The sequence below is a fragment of the Doryrhamphus excisus genome, linkage group LG18 (genome assembly GCF_037039965.1).
Source record: "Doryrhamphus excisus strain RoL-2023G ecotype Guam linkage group LG18, RoL_Dexc_Guam_v1.1, whole genome shotgun sequence".
Taxonomy (NCBI): Eukaryota; Metazoa; Chordata; class Actinopteri; order Syngnathiformes; family Syngnathidae; genus Doryrhamphus; species Doryrhamphus excisus.
In genome coordinates this window covers 17,570,590-17,589,629 of record NC_136374.1, presented here as the reverse complement: position 1 = coordinate 17,589,629, position 19,040 = coordinate 17,570,590, and the positions used below count along the sequence as shown (strand labels likewise).

The 19,040-nt window shown below is 42.0% G+C and overlaps 1 protein-coding gene and 1 long non-coding RNA gene across 2 annotated transcripts in view; one reads left to right on the top strand and one right to left on the bottom strand.

Moving 5' to 3' along the window:
- The first annotated feature begins 10,326 nt into the window (after positions 1-10,326).
- Positions 10,327-19,040, top strand: part of LOC131105846 (uncharacterized) — a 34,620-nt gene continuing 25,906 nt past the window's right edge. Inside the window, exons 1-2 of the long non-coding RNA XR_013630274.1 lie at positions 10,327-10,486; positions 11,423-11,537. This is a non-coding gene — a long non-coding RNA (uncharacterized LOC131105846). The remainder of the gene's footprint in view (positions 10,487-11,422; positions 11,538-19,040) is intronic.
- Positions 13,969-16,707, bottom strand: LOC131105842 (keratin, type II cytoskeletal 8-like). The gene is made up of 9 exons (XM_058054251.2): positions 16,278-16,707; positions 15,568-15,776; positions 15,388-15,448; positions 15,229-15,324; positions 14,986-15,150; positions 14,776-14,901; positions 14,486-14,706; positions 14,353-14,405; positions 13,969-14,283 (listed from the first exon to the last, which is right to left on the bottom strand). The coding sequence occupies exons 1-9, from the start codon at positions 16,620-16,622 to the stop codon at positions 14,165-14,167; spliced, it is 1,395 nt and encodes a 464-aa protein (XP_057910234.2). The 5' UTR covers positions 16,623-16,707; the 3' UTR covers positions 13,969-14,164.

The window sequence follows — 19,040 nt, the reverse complement described above, 5'->3', positions numbered from 1 at the left end:
TGAGCGGAAGGAGACGCTGGAAGGAGGCGGTGAAGCGGCTCGCGGTGTTAGCCGATTAAGCCGCCGGATGGCCGACCGTTTAGTCGCTGAAAGGAAGAGGGAATCCATTTGGCATAAACAAACTTTAGATTTCATCACCGTGTAAGTTTACATGTAAATCACTTTGAAATGGAAACTACAACTATTATAATTTTAATATAATTTCACTTTCAAAATCAACGACACCTGTTTTAGGCTGGGCAAACAAAGTGAAGAATACATTGCTTAGTGTTATTACCTCCGCCAAACACGGGAAATGTTTTGATTTGCTGATGTCTGTTTTAAATTGAAGAGAGAGATTAATGGAATTGTTGGACTTCATATGGAACAGCTGATTACATTATATAACGCCACAAAAAAAAATTAGTAAAGCACTGTTCGGGACATTTAACCTTCCCAGCACATTGTGCTACCATGCTAGGCGTTAGCATGCTAATGTTATCATGTTAGCATTGCCAGCATTCATTGCTATTTTCATGGGTAGACACATATAGACACCACTATAATGTTAGGTGTTAGCATGTTAACGTTAGCATCACTAACGTGTTAATATTAACATGGTAATTTAGTCATTTTTATAGGTAGACACTATCATGCTAGGTGTTAGCATTCTAATGTTATCATGTTAGCATTGCCAGCATTCATTGCTATTTTCATGGGTAGACACATATAGACACTTACCACTATCATGTTAGGTGTTAGCATGTTAACGTTAGCATCACTAACGTGTTAATATTTAGTCATTTTTATAGGTAGACACTATCATGCTAGGTGTTAGCATGCCAATATTAATATGTGATCATTGCTAGCATGCTAACATGAGCATACTAGCAATTTTTCCAATGTTTATGACTATGAACTATTATGTAGACAGCACTATTAGCACTAGCATGCTAACAGGAGACCATTTTGCAGCCCTTTGTATTGAGCTGAGGACTCCTATAGAGCAGCTATTCACAATAACCAGCACCCAAAGCTTTATAGGTCTTCCAGAATCTGCACCCCACCAAAACGGTTTGTTTTCATTTTTCCAGCTGGGAACCGAACTACCCAACAATGGCGATTTATCTTTTTAAATGTTTGTACCATACAGCCATGTGTGTTGGATCCCGAAACCGATCCGGAAGTAGAGACTGGACAGTCCGAAGTTTGCCAAGAAAAGAAGTTACCTCAAGACATCTCTCGAAGGTAAGTAGCGTTTGCATTTTAGCGTACAGCATCAGTCTAATGTGGCCAATATTGTGATGGGAAATGGCTATTAGCAACCCCTGCCCCCTGTATACTGATAAATTGTTACTTTATCCCTCTTCCACACGACCAAGTAACGTTGGATTTTGTAATCGGCCGGTCAGATAAACAAGTCAATGAAAAACTAAAACAAGACAATGTATTATAATTGCTGTCACTCATTATACATCTCACAGTAGGAAATGCATGTTTAACTGCAGAGACCACAAAGCCAAATAAAACATCAAAACTGATTCCGACAATGAATAAGGAAGTAGTAATAATAAATAACAGTTTTTGTCAACCCGGTGCATATGAACCAAACCGCATGAGGCCATTAATCAGTCTGTTTGCTCACATTGTAATGAGGTAATTACCTGTAAGCACCTGCTGTATTTCAGTGATGCAGCAAACAGCAAATGATTTGTTGCTCATTCCAGACATTCACCGCCCCGGGTTGGTCCCTTTTCTATACTGTAGTCCCATTCCAAGTATGAACATTCCATGTTTTACTATGTTCATTGTTCTACCAAACTTTGTGGAGAAGAAAAAAATCAAGTCAGCAAGACTTGGGAGCCTGGAAAAGAGAGGAAAGTCCGAATATTGTGATTTCCATGTACTTCAGAGCCATTGATTGCAATTGATTTTCAATTTTCAAGTATGAAACATTTGGCTTATAGTCACTATTATGGGAATAGTCCCCCGAAAATGACTTGTAAGCTGCATAAATGGATTATTCCCAAATTAATTAAAGCTGAAAGTCTACACTTCAGTCACACAGTGACTGCATTATTTCAAGTCCATTTTGGTGGTATATTAAAATGTAATCATTTAACTTGCATTTCCTGTAACTGTACTTAGTTGTAAGCTTAATTAACTATGCTCCACACAGAATTTTAGAATGATCTTATAAAAGCCTGCAGGGACTGTGTGGAGCCACGCAGAGGTACCACTTTTGGACAGACAGTAAAAGGAAGGATGCTCTGTGTTTATTTTTGTCTTTTATTGTTTATTGTGTATGTTTGGCTAGTTTGGAAAGCGGATCACCAGTAAGTCCATACATTTACTAGTGGAATTCCAAGGTTGGAGCTCAATGTGCTACTCATACAATGTTGTACTGTAAGTCAGATGCAAGAAGAGGAATACGGTATTTTGTCATATGTTGATAAAAGTAGGAATGCTCCAATTAGAATTTTATGCTGCTGATTCCGATACCTAATATCCATGAGTGTAATCTGCAAATACCGACAATGACACTAATCACATGGATTAGTATTTATAATGAGCGGTATTGACCAGGGGTCTGTAAGGGATCAAGGTCCCATGACTGTGGCATTTACTTGCATATGTGTACCACTTGTTGGTTTTTCGCAGAAATCAGTCAATACTGATCAGACCACAACTATTTTGACCCAATTCGGACAAAAACCTACAACCTTTTTTAATCCAATACAAGATCCTCAACATCCCCTAAAATTAAGGGTGTCCAAATTCAAATGTTGATATCAAAGATCGGTCCAATATCAGCATAAAACAAGTATCTGATTCTGCAATATTAGCATTCCCAAGTCCGCTTCAGCACTTCTACCGGGACGCCCCAACTAAACATGGCTAATCCCATGCTGAATGGAAACAGGTCTTTAAAGATATAACTAGAGCAGAACTCTGGCCCACATAGAGCCCTGACCTAAACCCCACTTAACACCTTTGAGAATAACTCGAAACAAAAAATTGTGAACCGAGTCCTCTCGTCCAACATCAGAAACATCTTGTGGAGGATTGGGCCAAACAGGAAAACAGTGTGCCTCGGTTGTGATACTATTGGGAGTACAATGTCGGAGCTGGACAGTGAAATAAACGGCCCCTGAGTTACACTCGCCAAAAGCATCAGACTGGAAACCGTTAAAGCCATCAATTGTTTTCACCTGATGAAATGTCCTTTACCCACCCAAGATCATTTATGAACCCCGGACCTCAACCCTATAGTTCTCAAATGGAACAAAGTGTTTTCACACCTCACAGAATTCATCACTTTGTGACGAGACAGGTGGTTGGCCAGCCACTCTCCTCTATCTCTGTCATCTCGTTGACCATTTAGGAAAAATTATATGACGGCCAGAAAAACGTGGCATCATTTCTCGGTTCACTGGATATGGCTTTGCGCCCCAGTAAATCTTCACTGTTCCTTTCTGGCACAATCGGCACGAGCCGGGGCTGAGAAGCGAAGATGTCAATGAGCAGCAGCGGCAGCAGCTGCGCCACATTAAGCGTCTCTCTGCAGGCCGCCTTCCTCCCAGGGCTAATGTAGCCTGACAGAAACATGCCATGAATAGAGATGGATCAGGTTGTGGTGGGGAGGAATGTTTTGGGTATTGTAGGTGTTAAAAAACTCCAAGTTAGGTCATGTGAGTCTACTGCATGCAAAACAATATTGGAGTGACTTCATTAGGAAAATAAAAGGTGGGTTTTTTTAAAAAGAGAATTGTGATTACATCTACCTCCACCTCTGTGCAGTCACCGGGGAACCAGACAAGAAGTGTTAATGTGGCCTTTTTACAGGAAATTACATTTATACTCGGCAACCTTTGGCATTTCAGCACAGTGGCCGCAGATACTCATCCACTGGTTTTTTTCATTTTCTCTCAATTTTCATCTGCACCGGAGGCTCAGGTACTCTTAGTCCGTTCCCTTCCTAGACGGTTAAGTGACTAGCTCGTGGCATAGCCAGTTCATTGCGGCGCCTTGCAGGATCGAATTCCCTATTCATTTGTATTATCTATGCTAGGACAGATATGCCTATAAAACCACTTTTGATTTGCCGCCGCTCATGCAAAAGTTGTCAAAACAACCGAGATGTAGTCCAGCAGAGCATGAAGAAAGAAGCGTTCTTTAGTGGGTTGATTTCCACAGACTGTTGCAGCATCGGTCTTCCAACAGATGGGCTTTTATTACAGTTTCATGGGAAGTCGTGCAAGCTCACCCAATAAACCAGCGTGCTCCCCTCTGGCAAATATGAACAAGTGCTCTGCTGCAGTGTGGCCAGATGTTAAAGATCTCAACATGATGAGGGTAGGAGGCATGATTGGTATTGTTTTGAAGGATAGAAAATCAAACCGTAGTTGTTGTTTCTTGATATGGGAAATGAAAGCTTTTATGAAGAGCACAAAATTCAACTTCATTCACCACAAATTGTACGACTACCTGATGACAGCACCCGCTATGATACTGTCCGTTGTATTGCTGCTTCCTGTATTGGTGGTAAGCAATAGTTGTACAGTATTTCTATAGATTAAGAAAGAATCGAGATATGCAAAAAATAGGTTTGAATGCATTTTTATCGGGTGCCAAAAGTTTTGCTGTTTTTCCAATGGCTTCAGACCGGGTTCAATGGTGACTATAGGGGTGCTAGTTTATGTCAAGAGGGCTCTAATCATGTTTTGTAATTTATAAATAAGGAAACCTACTCTGTGGAAATTCACTTACCACTGTCGGGTCTGAAACCGATTCAATTAAAATGTAAAGACATTTCACCTTTAAAGATTTGCATTTCCTGTCATGGTGTGCTGAATGTGCACACCTTTGATGTAGCACTGAATTATGGATACCCTCTTGTGGTATTTGCATTTGCAATGGGCTGTAGGTGGTCGTATAAATGCCAGAAATATAGAAATGTACAAAAATGCGTTTTGAATGCATTTTTATTGAGCGCCAAAAGTCGTGCTGCTTTTTCAATGGCTTCAGAGCAGGTTTAAAGGTGACTATAGGGGTGTTAGTTTATGTCGAGAGGGCTCTAGTCATGTTAAAATGAATTTAGAAGGCTGTAAACATATTTCATTTATAAATAAGGAAACCTACTCGGTGGAAATTCACTTACCACTGTCGGGTCGAAACAGATTAAACGTGATAAACTAGGGAATTATTGTATCAGTAAACCCAGCAGCCTCTCTGGGATCATGTCAGATGCAACCCTATGCTGGTCAATTTAATGGCCCAATGAAAAAAGGCTATTTTCATGACTTCAAAAAAAACAACAGAATGTCAGGAGAGGACGTGTCCTGGAGAAACAGGACATTTGGTCTAATAAGCACAACCCATATCAATAATTCCCAAAATAGCTGCATCCATCATCTCAGACGTACATCCATTCTTCCTGAAACACACAGGGGAAACTTTGAACTGTTGCCTTGTTGCTATGCTGCCTTGTTCCCAGCTAACAGCGTTGCTTTGGCTGTCGAGCTGGCCGAGAGGAAGCCAACACGGGGCAGCTTGTCCACATCTGGCCTCCGGCCCAGACAGGAGCATGACAGTTGGCATTTCTCTGCTTCCTTAATTGCTCCATTGTGGGGCCCATCATTCTGCTCTCCAGGATGAAAGCAATAGACAGCTGAGTGCCGTGATGGAAAAAGCTACCAGAAAATACTCTATACTATATATACCGTATTTTCCAGACTATAAGTGGCACTTTTTTTCATAGGTTGGCTGTTCCTGCTTCTTATACTCCAGAGCGACTTAGAAATGAAAATAGTGTTTATGTTACATAAACACTGGACACCTTTTCTGTTCATGTTTATTTTTTGTGTAGCTGAATAAGCATTGTGTTAGCATATCTTACACCTATTCAGCCTGTTCTCTATTCTTTTATTGGTAGAACTTGCCTTCCAAGAGGACCTAATGTCTGTTTTGGTCAAGTAGTTTGGAAAATAAATGGTAATGGTAATGGTAATGGTTTTATTTCATTTGAACATGCATCAGATTCCAATTGAGTGCATCCCATAATCAGTTCCCAGTTCCACATGTCCAAAAGGAGTAGGAAGAAGCAAAGCTTATTAAATCATACCCCTCCATCTGGTACTTTTACAATCACTAACTGTTACATTTGTTCACTTCCTGCTTTCCATACTACAGTTTAAGGTTTTGTTTTGTTTTTTGTTTTTTTTAAATAATGTACCTCGTACCGAAGTACGAGGTGATATGACCATACAATGACATAATGGGTACCATAGTAATTGTCAATATAGTGATATATATATAGCACATCATGACTGGTTCAAGACTCTAAATTACCCGCAAAAGATGCAACTTATATCAACTTATATTCCTTTGCGACGTTTTTTTCCTCCTTAATGATGCATTTTTGGCCTTGTGCGACTTATACTCCGGAGCTACTTATAGTCCAGAAAATACAGTATATATATATATACTATGTATATGTGAGGATTATAACAAAGCCACGCAGACATATTCATATTACATTTACAAATTTGCACGTGTGAATTAATATTGTTATTGATATGGTAACATGGAACTAATCTATGTCAACACACCGCGTAGCACTGAAATGAATGCTAAGAAGACTACAGGGAAATCAGTATTTAACGACTAGAATCATGGCGTGTCATTTCATGTAAAGAAATATGCTGTTTGTTTTGTAGGACACATCTACCCAAAAATGTAACAGGTTCTCCATCACTTATGATTGTTTTGTTTTTTTTTTCCTATAGCTTAATCTGTCACCGGGGAAGACAGAAAGACAAACAAGGGGAGTCAAAACGGTACCCTCACCGGTGGAGGTAATGATGCTCCAAGCCCCAGCGCCATAACTCTTACATGCTAAAGTAAACACATTTCACCTTTAAAGATTTGCATTTCCTGTCACGGCGTGCTGAATGTGTACACCTTTGATGTAGCACTGAATTATGGATACCCTCTCGTGGTATTTGCATTTGCAATGGGCTGTAGGTGGTCGTATAAATGCCAGCGCAGCGACAATACTATTAGGACAGATGAGCTTTGAAAGTTAAAAGTGAGGTGATAATTTCCCGAGGCGTGCGGCTCTGCTGACATTCTGATTAGCCTGAGCTTCCAGGTATTTAATGACCTGTCACTGCCGCTAATCCATTGCACAGACCACACTCGGCTCTCCTCGCCGGCCTACTGCATCCACTCCAGCTTAAAAGGAATGTTGTGGCGTCGCGTCGTCCCCCGCCGCTTTGTGCTTCAAGTTTTGCAGCTTCACTACCTCGTTTCAATTCAATCATGCTCAACGGTTCAATGCAGCCTATTAAATGTTACATATTTTATGTCTAAATTTAGCAGAATTTCCAAGCATAACATTTGCTAAATGAACTAAAATACAAAGATAAGGCATTGACGCAGTACTCTATACTCGTCACTAGGTGTCAGTACTGTTTTGTAACGTTCACTGAGAGTTGATCGATGGAACAATTTGGCTTTTATGGCAGGTTCATCTCAGAAAGGCACAATAATCCCGAATAAAACACAGGCTACTCTAAACCCACTACACCACTTCCTGTCCGCCACTAACTCTGCTCACCGTTCACTGTTGCAGTAGTAGAGGAAACAATATATGGACTATATATATATATGTGTGTGTATATATGGTATATAGTGAATTACTTGATTTCCAGCTCAAAGCCCTGGAGCTATGAAGAAGATATGAAGAGTTTGAAATCCCTTGCACTGCAGCAAGGTCAGAACAGCCGAGCTTCCTCAGCCTTCATCTTATGTGACACCTCAGCTGATTTGATCATGGAAATAAAAAGGCTCCATATTCCTTTATACATGACAGAGCTCCTGCGCCTGACTACACCCGAAGCCCATCAGGGTTCATGAGACGATACCAAGGACATCATGGCCATGTTAGACGTTTTTTGTGTGTGTGGGGATTAGGATTTATTTGATGATCGGTTGAAATTGAAATCGAAAGCCTTCAAAGGTTCAGTAAGATGTTTCCATGCATAGAATCGTCAGGTGTATAACTTTACTGTAAAAAACGCTAAAACGCCACACTGATGTTCCAACAGATTCGAACCTGGATTTCCTGACTGTCAGGCAGACATGTGAACTAATCCATGGATTGGATATTCTCCATGCAGTACATGTAAACAACATAATCAATGACCTTCTGAAATAAGATAAGATATAAACATGTAGCCTACCAAAAGAAAGATTAGACTCCCGTCTTTCATCAGAATTTTCTTTTTCTAAAGACCAAAAAACCTTATTTTGTTCTTTAGCAATCAGATGTAGAACATTGGTAAGTTTCAGGAAAATATCAGCTCCCAACTAAAAAAGGGAGAAAAAACGTTTTTTGTGAAAAGATACATTTCAAGCATAATTTTGATGCAAATATTTTTTGCTTTTGGAACAGATTTTACATGAAATTAACAATTTTAACAATTACAATTTTTTTTCGGTTTTCACATTTGGAACTGAACTAATGTTTGCACTCATTTCTTAAAATTTCCTTTCACAATCTCTCACTTCCTCCTTCCTGTCATGTGTTTTTTTCCATCCACATGATCTCTGACGAGGTGTTATCAAATCAAAGTCTGCCATCTTGTGACCATTTTTAAAGCTTAAGGTTGCTATGAAATGAAATATTATTTGTGGGGGGGTTGTGTCAGCACCTCCTGTTGCCTCTGTAAAAGACTCTTAAATACGTTGTTGGAATCGGACGTTCAGGCTTATAAAAACGTATAATTATGTCTATGGTAATGAATAAGGTAATACATTCACAAATAAGAATCCAATGAAATAATGCTGACAATGGCTCAGTTGGGAAAGCTGCACTTTTCTATGTGGCACAAACATCCGCATAAGAACTAAGTAAAGTACAAAATATGAAATTCTCACTAATGAAAATATAAACTGGGCTCATTGAGTGCGTCATCACCAGTTGATTATTATTTTTGTACTACTTTATTGCGCTTTCTTTGCAAATTGCATGTTTACAATGTGAAAGTTGGTTCGCTTATAAAAGCCAAGACAATTCAGGGACAGGAATTTGATCAATAGTCAATTTCTATTGTAATCCCTTTACTTGCTATTTTGGATTATGGTTATGCTTCTGCTTTATGTTTTTCCTTAAATGTGTTCCTTCTTCACATTTTCAATACAATTCCCCAAACTCTTTTTGATTCCACGAAGACCCGGAATGAATAGCAAGCCTGTTGTGGGACAGATAAGCTTAATCTGCTCAGGCAGTGATTGATGTTTGCAACTCATGTAGATATTAATAAGCAATTTCAAGCTATTCTCTCTTTGGCAACGCTGACACCCTTGGAAGTGGGGGGCGGGGGGGATTAGACTCCGTCGGTCTCATATTTCCAGTAAACATTACTACATGATAGTAATAACTGACGCTACTTTGACATGCCAGCTTATACAAACCGAGCATACCAGTTACTTGCGGAAAATCTCTTCCATGTAGTCAGCAAACCATCAGCAGTCCTCTAATCTGCACATGTGAGATAAAAAAAAAGCTGTTCCAGTCTCCCCTGGGTTTTAAGGCGAGTTAATACCTTCCACCTCACAATTTCACCGCAGGAAATTCACATTCACATCACAGAGATCAACTTTGGTGACCATATTAAAGCCTGTATTTGAAAAGCTGCATAAACAAGAAATGGGGAAGATATTTTGAGGGAGGGGGCGTTTTTGTGATGCAAGTGTATGACTCCTTTGAATCCATATTGTTAGGAGAAGCCAAACTTTTGACTTAAGTAGCCCTACCAAGTAAGCGGAACTAGTACCTCCACATTCCTCATCACTGAAATTCAACCAGAACTCACAGGACAGTGGGGGGTAAATGACTGTTGATGCACTACAGTGCCGATGGGAATGTCATACAAATCCATGTCACAAAATCCGAACTATGCCTTTTAGTAGATTCTAATGGAGAGGTAGAAGTACTGTATGTATTTGATCCCCTGCTCTTACTCTTTAGTAAGTTTATCTTCTTACAAATATATGCACAATCCACAATTTTCACTGTGACAGAGAGAGGCAACTTAAAAAAATCCATAATGGTTATAAATTTGTATTTGAAAAGAATTATTATGGCCTTTAAATCATGACTTAGTTGGCAAGCACATTTCTAGTTTTCTTAATTGTATTTATTTATTTGTATTAATGTAAAGCAGCTGAAACAGAAAACAGGGCAAAGGAGGAAATAGTTACAAAATAAGAGTCTAATCACAGGAAGTAACGCATAAAAGCGAACATACACACATCCAATCAATCAATCAAGTCACTCAACATTTTCCAACACTTGAAGATACTTTGACAAGACTTTTGGTAAATATAAAACTATACTATGCTTACCCCCACAGAAGACCTTCTGCGCAAGCGTGTGAGGAAGCTAAACTTAGCTTTAGCATGGACGTGAAAACAGGATGGTGAACAACTCGTTTTACAGGTGAAATACACTACATACATTTATGCAGTTCTCTTCCATACAAATATTAGTAACTACCCCAGTTAGATTAAAATTAAAATGCTCTTTTTGTGTTGTTGTTTTAAACCTAGCGTCTTCATTACAGAATGGAAAATAAGCCGTACGTCCCCTTAACGAACAGTAGAGGGTGCTATAATGCAATTTAACACAACCCCGTCTTAATGCAGTTAATGTGGGAACAATGAAACAATTAAAGGTTTTTGACCAAATTAATACAGACTATTTATATGATTTAAATGGTGTAAGGCGATTTCAAGTACAAAATCAAAGTACAAATCATCATCATTATGTTACAGATGTCATATGTACCTGTAACGTTTAATTAGAGCTTCATTAAAATATGCAGAATTGTGTCAACTTTATAATAGTCGTGTAATATAGTGTTGTGGTACCACACCTGTCCAGTAGATGTCCTCTGTGATTTTTTCTGCAACAAAGGATCTCTTCTAAGCCCCTACTCGACTTAAACAAATAAAAAATTCCATGTGCACAAATTACATAACTCTTATTGTATTGTTGTCGTCAAGCACAACGTGTAGAGTTTGCGTTGCTGCCAGTTCATTCATAGGAGCCTATCCCAGCCGATGAGAGGGGAGGTACACCCTGGACTTGTCGCTAGTCAATCATCCAGCACACAAAGACAAATAAGAATTCACACCGAAGGGCAATTTCAAGTCCTTCCATTTTGGGGGACCGTGGGAGGTAATCGGAGTATTTGGAGAAATGCCATGCACTATAAATAATGTTGTATCGCCTCCAGTCTTGTGCGTACATTACCTCATTTCTGTCATGATCTTCCTCCCCAGTGCATGCTAACGCAACAACCTGTCAGTGCCTTTTTACTCTTTACCGACATTCCTTCTTGTGACAATCATTTTCCTCTCCGGTGCTTTTCAGTTAAAATGAATAAAGCACGTCTTTCAAGCGCATCGGTGAAGCAAATCTGAGAAGCTGCTGTGACAGCACGGGAGATTCAGTTTGACCCTGGGAGAAGGACTTGGCTGAAGCACAGGTATGGACACCTCAGCCTTGCATAACCGCACTAGTACGCCACAGTTTAATGAGAACTACTCCTTTAGGATCTACCTTGTGGTACTGTATAAGATACAGTCGTCCCTTCGGAAGGGATGCATACATACAGTTGCGGGTCTACACAACACAAGTTGTAACGTGCAGTAAAAAGGTGGCTTATGCCTATAGACACAGTCCAAGCATTTGCAAACAAGGCAAACAGGTTTCCCTTTGTTGCATGTCAGAACATTGCCACACTTTGGAGGCTCTGACCGCATGAGGTTACGACTGTAAGTGTAGGACGACGCAAAGACACAATAAAGCCAGTTAAGTGAACCTAAAAGTGTTCTTTGCACTGAAATAATCAGTAGTTGATATTTTAAGGATGGAATGTTTGCTGAGAGTAAGTGTGTTTAACATCACATTAGACACCAGGTTATGTCAAGGCTGGATTTTTCTGTTCATTGTCTTCATGGACGGAATTCCTTGTTTGGTGGCCCGAGGCTCTCATTTCTGTTGTATGCTAATGTGTGAAATACCAAACAAGCCCGGTAGAGTACACCACAATGTTCCAGAAAAATAGGGGAGATTTTAGTAAACCACTTGAGATAAATGAGCAAAGTGAAAGCAGGAACAATCACCCATTTTTCCACTTGTAGATATTTAGTAGCTGATAAAATCTGGGCTCATTCATCTTACTTAACGCTTAAGCCAGCTGTTGGCAAGTGCAGCCACCAGGTTAGGTTATGTTATGTTATGTTGTGATAACCTAATACCAGGAGCTCCTGCCAGGTGGAGTCCTCCATCACTGTCACAGCGGAGAATGATTGCGGAATTTGTCTGAATTTGTCTAAAAAGTACACAAAAACAAGTACCAACGTCTAATAAGTGCAGATAGGTACAGTATTTGTGAAATGACGTAATTTTTTCGCTTGACGGTGACTGGCAGTGCATGACATTTGAGCTGAAAACGTACTGGAGGCCATAGAAATAGGGACGCTCAGTTTAAGGGTGTCAGTTGATGGACAAGCCAAACTGCAACTGTATTTGCTGTAAATCAATGTCCAGCACTTCCTGATTCCTGAATTCATGGCTCCATTTATCACATCAGGTCTTCCAGGTCCTGAAGCAGCAAAACAGCCCCGGACCATCACACTACCACCACCATATTTTACTGTCGGTATGATGTTCTTTACCTGAAATGCGGCGTTACTCTCCAAAAAGACCACATAGTATTTTCCTAAAGGTCACCACATTTTCTGGCAAAACTGAGACGAGCCTTAATGTTGTTTTTGTTCAGCAGTGGTTTTGGTCTTGGGACTCTGGAAGCTGCTTTACCCAGTGTCCTTCTCATGGTGGAGTCATGAACATCTGATTTGATACTGAGGCAAGTAAGGCCTGCAGTTCTTTGGATGTTGTTGTGGGGTCTTTTGTGACCTCTTGAATGAGTCGTCTCTGCATTTTTTGGGTCTTTTTGATCTTTATTAATATATGGTTTATTTTTTATTATCCTGTGAAGGACATAAATATACATGTACATTTCACTGGTGGGCCCATTTGAACCCCCACCCCCCCTGAATATAGTACATCTCTGTCCACCTAAAACATGGCACCATTTTGCGGAAACACTTGTCACACATTAGGAGGTCCCCAACCCAACAACAAAAAGATTTTCTATACGTGAGGTACCCTTCACCTTGGACTATCCACCATTTGTGGAAGTGTAAGGGACACAAATGGCGTAGACCCAAAGGTGAGAGCAGGTCTTATCTGGGCTGCCCAGCCGTGCATCAGTGATCCATAACCACCTCTTAGAACAGGACCTGACTTCCTAGAGTTTATCATTAGCTTGAACATTTATCATTTCCCACCAGCTGAATGCTTTGGTGTCAGCACCCCAGGGAAAAAAACACTTTGTCTCTTCTTGTCTTCACCATCCTCATCCTCCAAGATACCACCTTGCACGGAAGACACGGACTGAACTACTGTATGTTGTTAACACAAGAAGAAAAAGCACCAGGACAATGCTAAGACAATGAGCATTGATGATAGCATGACATATCTGCATGCAGTGAGCACGGACGATAATGCTTTATTGTCCAAATTTGAAGGACAAAACTTTAGATTTTAAAACAATGTAGGTGCAATGTCGACAGTTCCTGTTTGGAAAAGGGCAGGCACGTCTTACAAATTGTAACATTACATAATAGGAGCCTTTCACCACACGCAGCAGACCGTCAGGGATTTTAGTCATGGCTGCCAACCCCCCCAGCATCGTCTGAGACTGTCGAGATTTGCAGCAGGCAGTGGCAGAGGTGTGCTGGGGTGAAGTAAGGCCGACACCGATAACTCCTGCCCAGTTTGTGGTGGCTTCTGTCATATTATTTGATACACCAGCATTTTAACACCAGTGCCAAAAAGAAAAGCAAAAGGGTTTTCAGATGTTTTTAATGGTATCGTTCGTTTCCACTCTCATCACTCACATTTCTATGAGGGCCTCTCTGCATGTTTAGGGATCTGCAATGATTGCTGATGAATGACAAAACACCCCCAGGGATTCTTTGGAGAAGCTGGTGGCCGTGGGCATCTGACGGTTTTGCTAATGTGAAAGAAGGATGGGTGTTCTTCTTAAAGGTTGAATCTTCTAGAACTGGTGGAGACTGAGGACTTGCTGACAGAACTGCCATAGCCACCAGACATGCCGCCACCGAAGCCAAATCCACCAGCAGAGCTGGAACTGGACATTCCTAGAGCAGAAGATCAAATATTAGGAGCGGTTTTTAAATGATTTTGAAGGTGGAAAATATCAAACATACCTCCTGAGCTCTGCTGCACGTGGATGGTTGCACTGGTGGGTCCGGAGGCCAGTCTAATCAGGGGAACATCGTAGATTCATAGATGAATGCATGATTCATGAAGCAACGAATCAGCATTGAACGTTGGCCCTACCTGTACTCCTCTCCTTCCAGCAGTTTCCTGTAGGTGGCGATTTCAATGTCCAGGGCCATCTTGACGTTCATCAGCTCCTGGTATTCACGCACCTGGCGGGCCATGTCCTGCTTAGCTCTCTGGAGAGCCTCCTCCAGATCCTTGATGCGGAGCTTGGCATCCTTCACTGCCAGCTCACCGCGCTCCTCAGCCTCTGCGATCTGGGCCTCAAGGCTGGCCCTCTGGAAAAAGGTTATCAGGAGTTAGAAACACTCCGAAAGTCCTTTAGATGTTCATGGAGTATTCTGTACCTGGGCCTTGACGGCCTCAATCTCATTCTGAAGACGGGCAATCATGCGGTTCAGCTCAGCAATCTCAGCCTTGGTTGTGCGGAGGTCATCACCGTACTGTCCAGCAGAGGACTGCATCTCCTCGTACTATGGGGATGAACAACGCATCATGGTATCTGAACAACGTCATGGAAATAAAACACCAGAAATGCTTCTCAGCAATGCTCTTACCTTCTGTTTGTACCAGGACTCTGCGTCGGCCTTGCTGCGGTTGGCGATGTCCTCATACTGAGCACGCACTTCCGCCACGATGGAATCCATGTCCAGGTTACGGCTGTTGTCCATCTCCACAATGACAGAGGTGTCCTTGATCTGGGACTGCAGCTCACGGAGCTCCTGCAGAACCACAGGTTGGTCCATGAGAGTCAAATCCTAAAGCCTGATGTTGGACTACCGTGAAATAATCAGACATACGGCCTCGTAGACGGCCCTCAGGAAGTTGATTTCATCCTGAAGAGCATCAGCTTTGGCCTCCAGCTCCACCTTGTTCATGTAGGCAGCGTCAACGTCCTGCAGGGAAAGGTTTTTTTTTGCGTTAATACACGTATGGTATCATAAAAACATAATTTATACCTTTTTCAAGAGCACAAACTCGTTCTCTGCAGCTGCACGCTTGTTGATTTCATCTTCATACCTAAAGGAACACCAAACAACAAACCATATCTTCAATTCTAATGTCATTATTACATTCTAATAACTACTTAAGTTCATGTAATAATATATTATTAAATATATTATAAACATCCTACTTACTTTCTCTTGAAGTCCTCCACCTGGAGCTGCATGTTCTTCAGTTCTCCGTCCAGCTTGACCTTCTCGTTGCCCAGCCCATCGAGTTGCCTGCGCAGGTTGGCGATGTAGGCTTCGAACATGGCGTCGATGTTAGAGCGGGTGGTGGTCTGGTCCTGCAGGAGGCTCCACTTGGTCTCCAGCATCTTGTTCTGCTGCTCCAGGAAACGTACCTGGGAAGACACAAACACAAAACATCGTTAAAATTTTAAAAAGAAAAAAGATTGAAATAATTTGAATACATTTAATAATACATAAGAACCTAAATTATATGCTGCTGGAGTATTTTTCTTTTAACCTTATGATTAATATTTGTAAAGCTATGCTAGTTTCTAGAATATTCATGATGCTAAAAAAAAAAGAGTAAAAGTAGTGTTGTTTGTTTTGTGGGCCATGAAGCGTTCAAGGCCCCACCCACCTTTACGGGCATGTGTGGAATAGCCACACCCTACTTTCCCAACTCCTGGACACTTCCTGACAACACTTGTCATGACTTTGACTTGGCAATTACCGTTTATACTCCACAACATCACAGCCTTGATGGCACCAAAAGTACTACCAGGGTTTGCGTTGTATGAGAGTTATTTTAAGGTACTCTAAATACAGGTAGCCAAGAAAGTAGTGATGTTGACAGAGAAAGCGTAAACGGATCCAGGGAAGTGAAAGGAACCCACCTTGTCAATGAAGGAAGCAAAGCGGTTGTTGAGGGTCTTGATCTGGTCCTTCTCCTGGGTGCGGACAGCCTGGATGGTGGGGTCGATAGCCAGGTTGAGGGGGGTCAGCAGACTCTGGTTGACCGTGACGGCGGTGATTGGGGGGGGCACGAAGCATCCCGCTGCAACGGCGCCACCCATCATCGAGCTCGAGCTCATGGATGAGCCAGAGCCAAAACCAGCACCGAAACCGCCAGCTGAGGAACCAAGAGTGTAGCTGCTTCTGAAGCCAACTTGGGGTCCTGCCATGGACCTCCTGGAGCTGTTGCTGGAGCCGGAGACGGAGTAGGACTTCCTGGAAATCATGTTGAAGTTGTTGAGGCTGTCGAGGCCGAGCGGAGAGCGGATGTGCAGGCTTCAACGGAGAGTCGAGTCCCTCTGAGTGTCTGACTGGAAGGTCTGCCTGCTTTTATGGTGGAGCTGAGCTCATGGGGGAGGACCCTTCTCATTCCAACCTGTCCTCTTACTTTTACTGGCCAGCCTCCCTCCCACCCAGGGTACATGCCTCTGGCTGTGCGCAGTGGCCCATCCTGAAAAACATGTCAAATGGCTTTCTTTTTTCAGTCAACACGGACCCCCCACCCCCCTCCCTCCTACTTTTTGTTCAATATCATGAAAGAAAGTATTTCACTTTGCTCTTCATTACTATTCAACCATGGCACTCTATGAGTTGGATCACTGAATATGGAAAACATCTCTTCCTTTCTTGGGTATCACTTCAATTTTCAAGTTTGACAAGTTTCTCAGGCCCTTATTAGTCAAATGGTGCATAGATGCCACTGACTGGTGCTCCACAAAGACAGATATATAGATGTAATACACCACCCCTCAGCCAGGAGGCAGAAAGCATCAGGCAACCTCCTGCGTGAGTCCAAGACCAGGCCAGTCCACTTTGGAGGGGTGATCTGCTGGATACGCTGGTTTAGTGACAAGGCACCTTGGAATAAAGTGACCTGGGGAACTCCACCGAAGGCTCATCATTCGTACTTCCATTCAGGGATATCAAACACAGGCTTGACTTTCAGGTCAAGTTTCAATCAACTCATGAAGCCCGAGGCCAAAGTGAAGAGGTGAAGGAATGTTTTGGACCCTTGGAATGTCAAGTTGGTTGATGCAATTAGAAGGTTCGTAAACAGGAGGGGAGAAGCTACATTTGTTGTTGATATTCAATATTATTCAACGCATTATGAATGCATATGAATTTCCCATAAGATTTATGTCAACATGGTGCCGCATGGTGTACTAGTGGTTGGCATGTTGGCCACACTGAAAGATCTGGTTTTGGCTCTCCATTGGACATCTATGTGTGGCGTTTGCGTGTTCTCCCCGTGTTTGCGTTTGTGCTCTCTTTTTCTATATGTGCCCCGCGATGGAGTGGCGACCGGTCCAGTGCGTACCTCAACTCTTCCCGGAGCTGGGATAGGCTCCGGCATACCTGTGACCCTAACTAAGCAGCATAGAAGATGGAAAATCCAAAGCACCGCCACAGCCGGGTGCTGGATGTCCTCCGTTGTTGTTGGGTTCCTCTTCTTAATCCAACTGATTGGCAGCTGACACGGTTGTGCTGGAATGACGCCACACTATTTTTGCCACGAGTGCTCTGCTGAGCACACACCCTGCAAGCCCGGCTGGGTTTACCGTTCCACAAAAGACTGTAGTGAACTAGTGATGAATTTCGTCTGGAATCCCCCAAAATCCTTAATAAGCAAATTGCGGCGTTATCAATCGGCTAAGGATTGATTGACGAAGAAATGGTTGAAATATCAAGCACAGCCTATTTGTCACTTACGCAACTTTGCAAACCTTTAAAATTCCTCGCTTCGAATCAATGCAGTAAAACTAGTTCTATGTCTGGACTAGAATGCTGCCGTACAAGTGTTGCATAGAAAAGGAATGACCGATTTGTATTTGTGTTGTAGTAGTTACCAGGTTCTTCTCCAATGTAGTAATAATACTACTAATATATTTCATTTATAAGCGGCTTTCCTTTGTAAAAACGCAAGGACACTGCACACGACACAGAAGAAAAACAACACAAGGATAAAAACGACATAGCCAAGGCACAGTGAGTATGCAGTCTTCAACAGGTGACTTTGGAGGAGGATCTAAGGGAGCGAGCTGGGGGGGGCAACGTGGAGGAGGTCAGTCAGGTACAGAGGGCTGAGGTTGCGTCGGGCCTTGAACGTACGTACAAGGAGTTTGTACTCTATTCTCTGCTGAACCGGGAGCCAATGAAGTTGCTGTGATGAAATGAAGACGTTGTGGTTAAAATCCGGGCAGCAGCGTTATGGGCCAGTTGGAGTTTATGTAGGGACGTATGGGGGAACGTGACCAGACGTTGGATCAGGATGGAAGCAGCATGGATAGTAAGGGAAGGGCGGAGATGATTGATATTACGGAGGTGAAAGCAAGCAGAATGGATGATGTTGTTGATACGGATTCATATGAAGGTTTGCTATCCAGGATGACACCCAGACTCTTGACCTGGAGGCAAGGGGAGATGGTGAGGGTGAAACTTTTGAAAGTAGTGATTTTGTTCCAATTTAAAGGAATTCTGTTTTGTCGCTGTTAAGTTTAAGGAAGTTTGTGATGAACCACAATTTGATTTCGGACAGACAGTGGGTGATGGAGGAGGGAGGCAGTATAGACTTTGGTTTAGTGGAGAGGTAGAGCTGGGTGTCATCAGCAAAGCAGTGAAACTGGATATTGAACCTTCTGAAGATA

What these genes read in the sequence shown, in the direction of transcription:
- LOC131105842 (XM_058054251.2), bottom strand. Translation starts at nt 16,622, where the DNA reads ATGATTTCCAGGAAGTCCTACTCCGTCTCCGGCTCCAGCAACAGCTCC. An exon ending in TTGCTTCCTTCATTGACAAG is followed by an intron (nt 15,777 to 16,277) that starts GTGGGTTCCTTT and finishes GTGTCTTCCCAG; the next exon opens with GTACGTTTCCTGGAGCAGCA. An exon ending in AGTCCTGGTACAAACAGAAG is followed by an intron (nt 14,902 to 14,985) that starts GTAAGAGCATTG and finishes TCATCCCCATAG; the next exon opens with TACGAGGAGATGCAGTCCTC.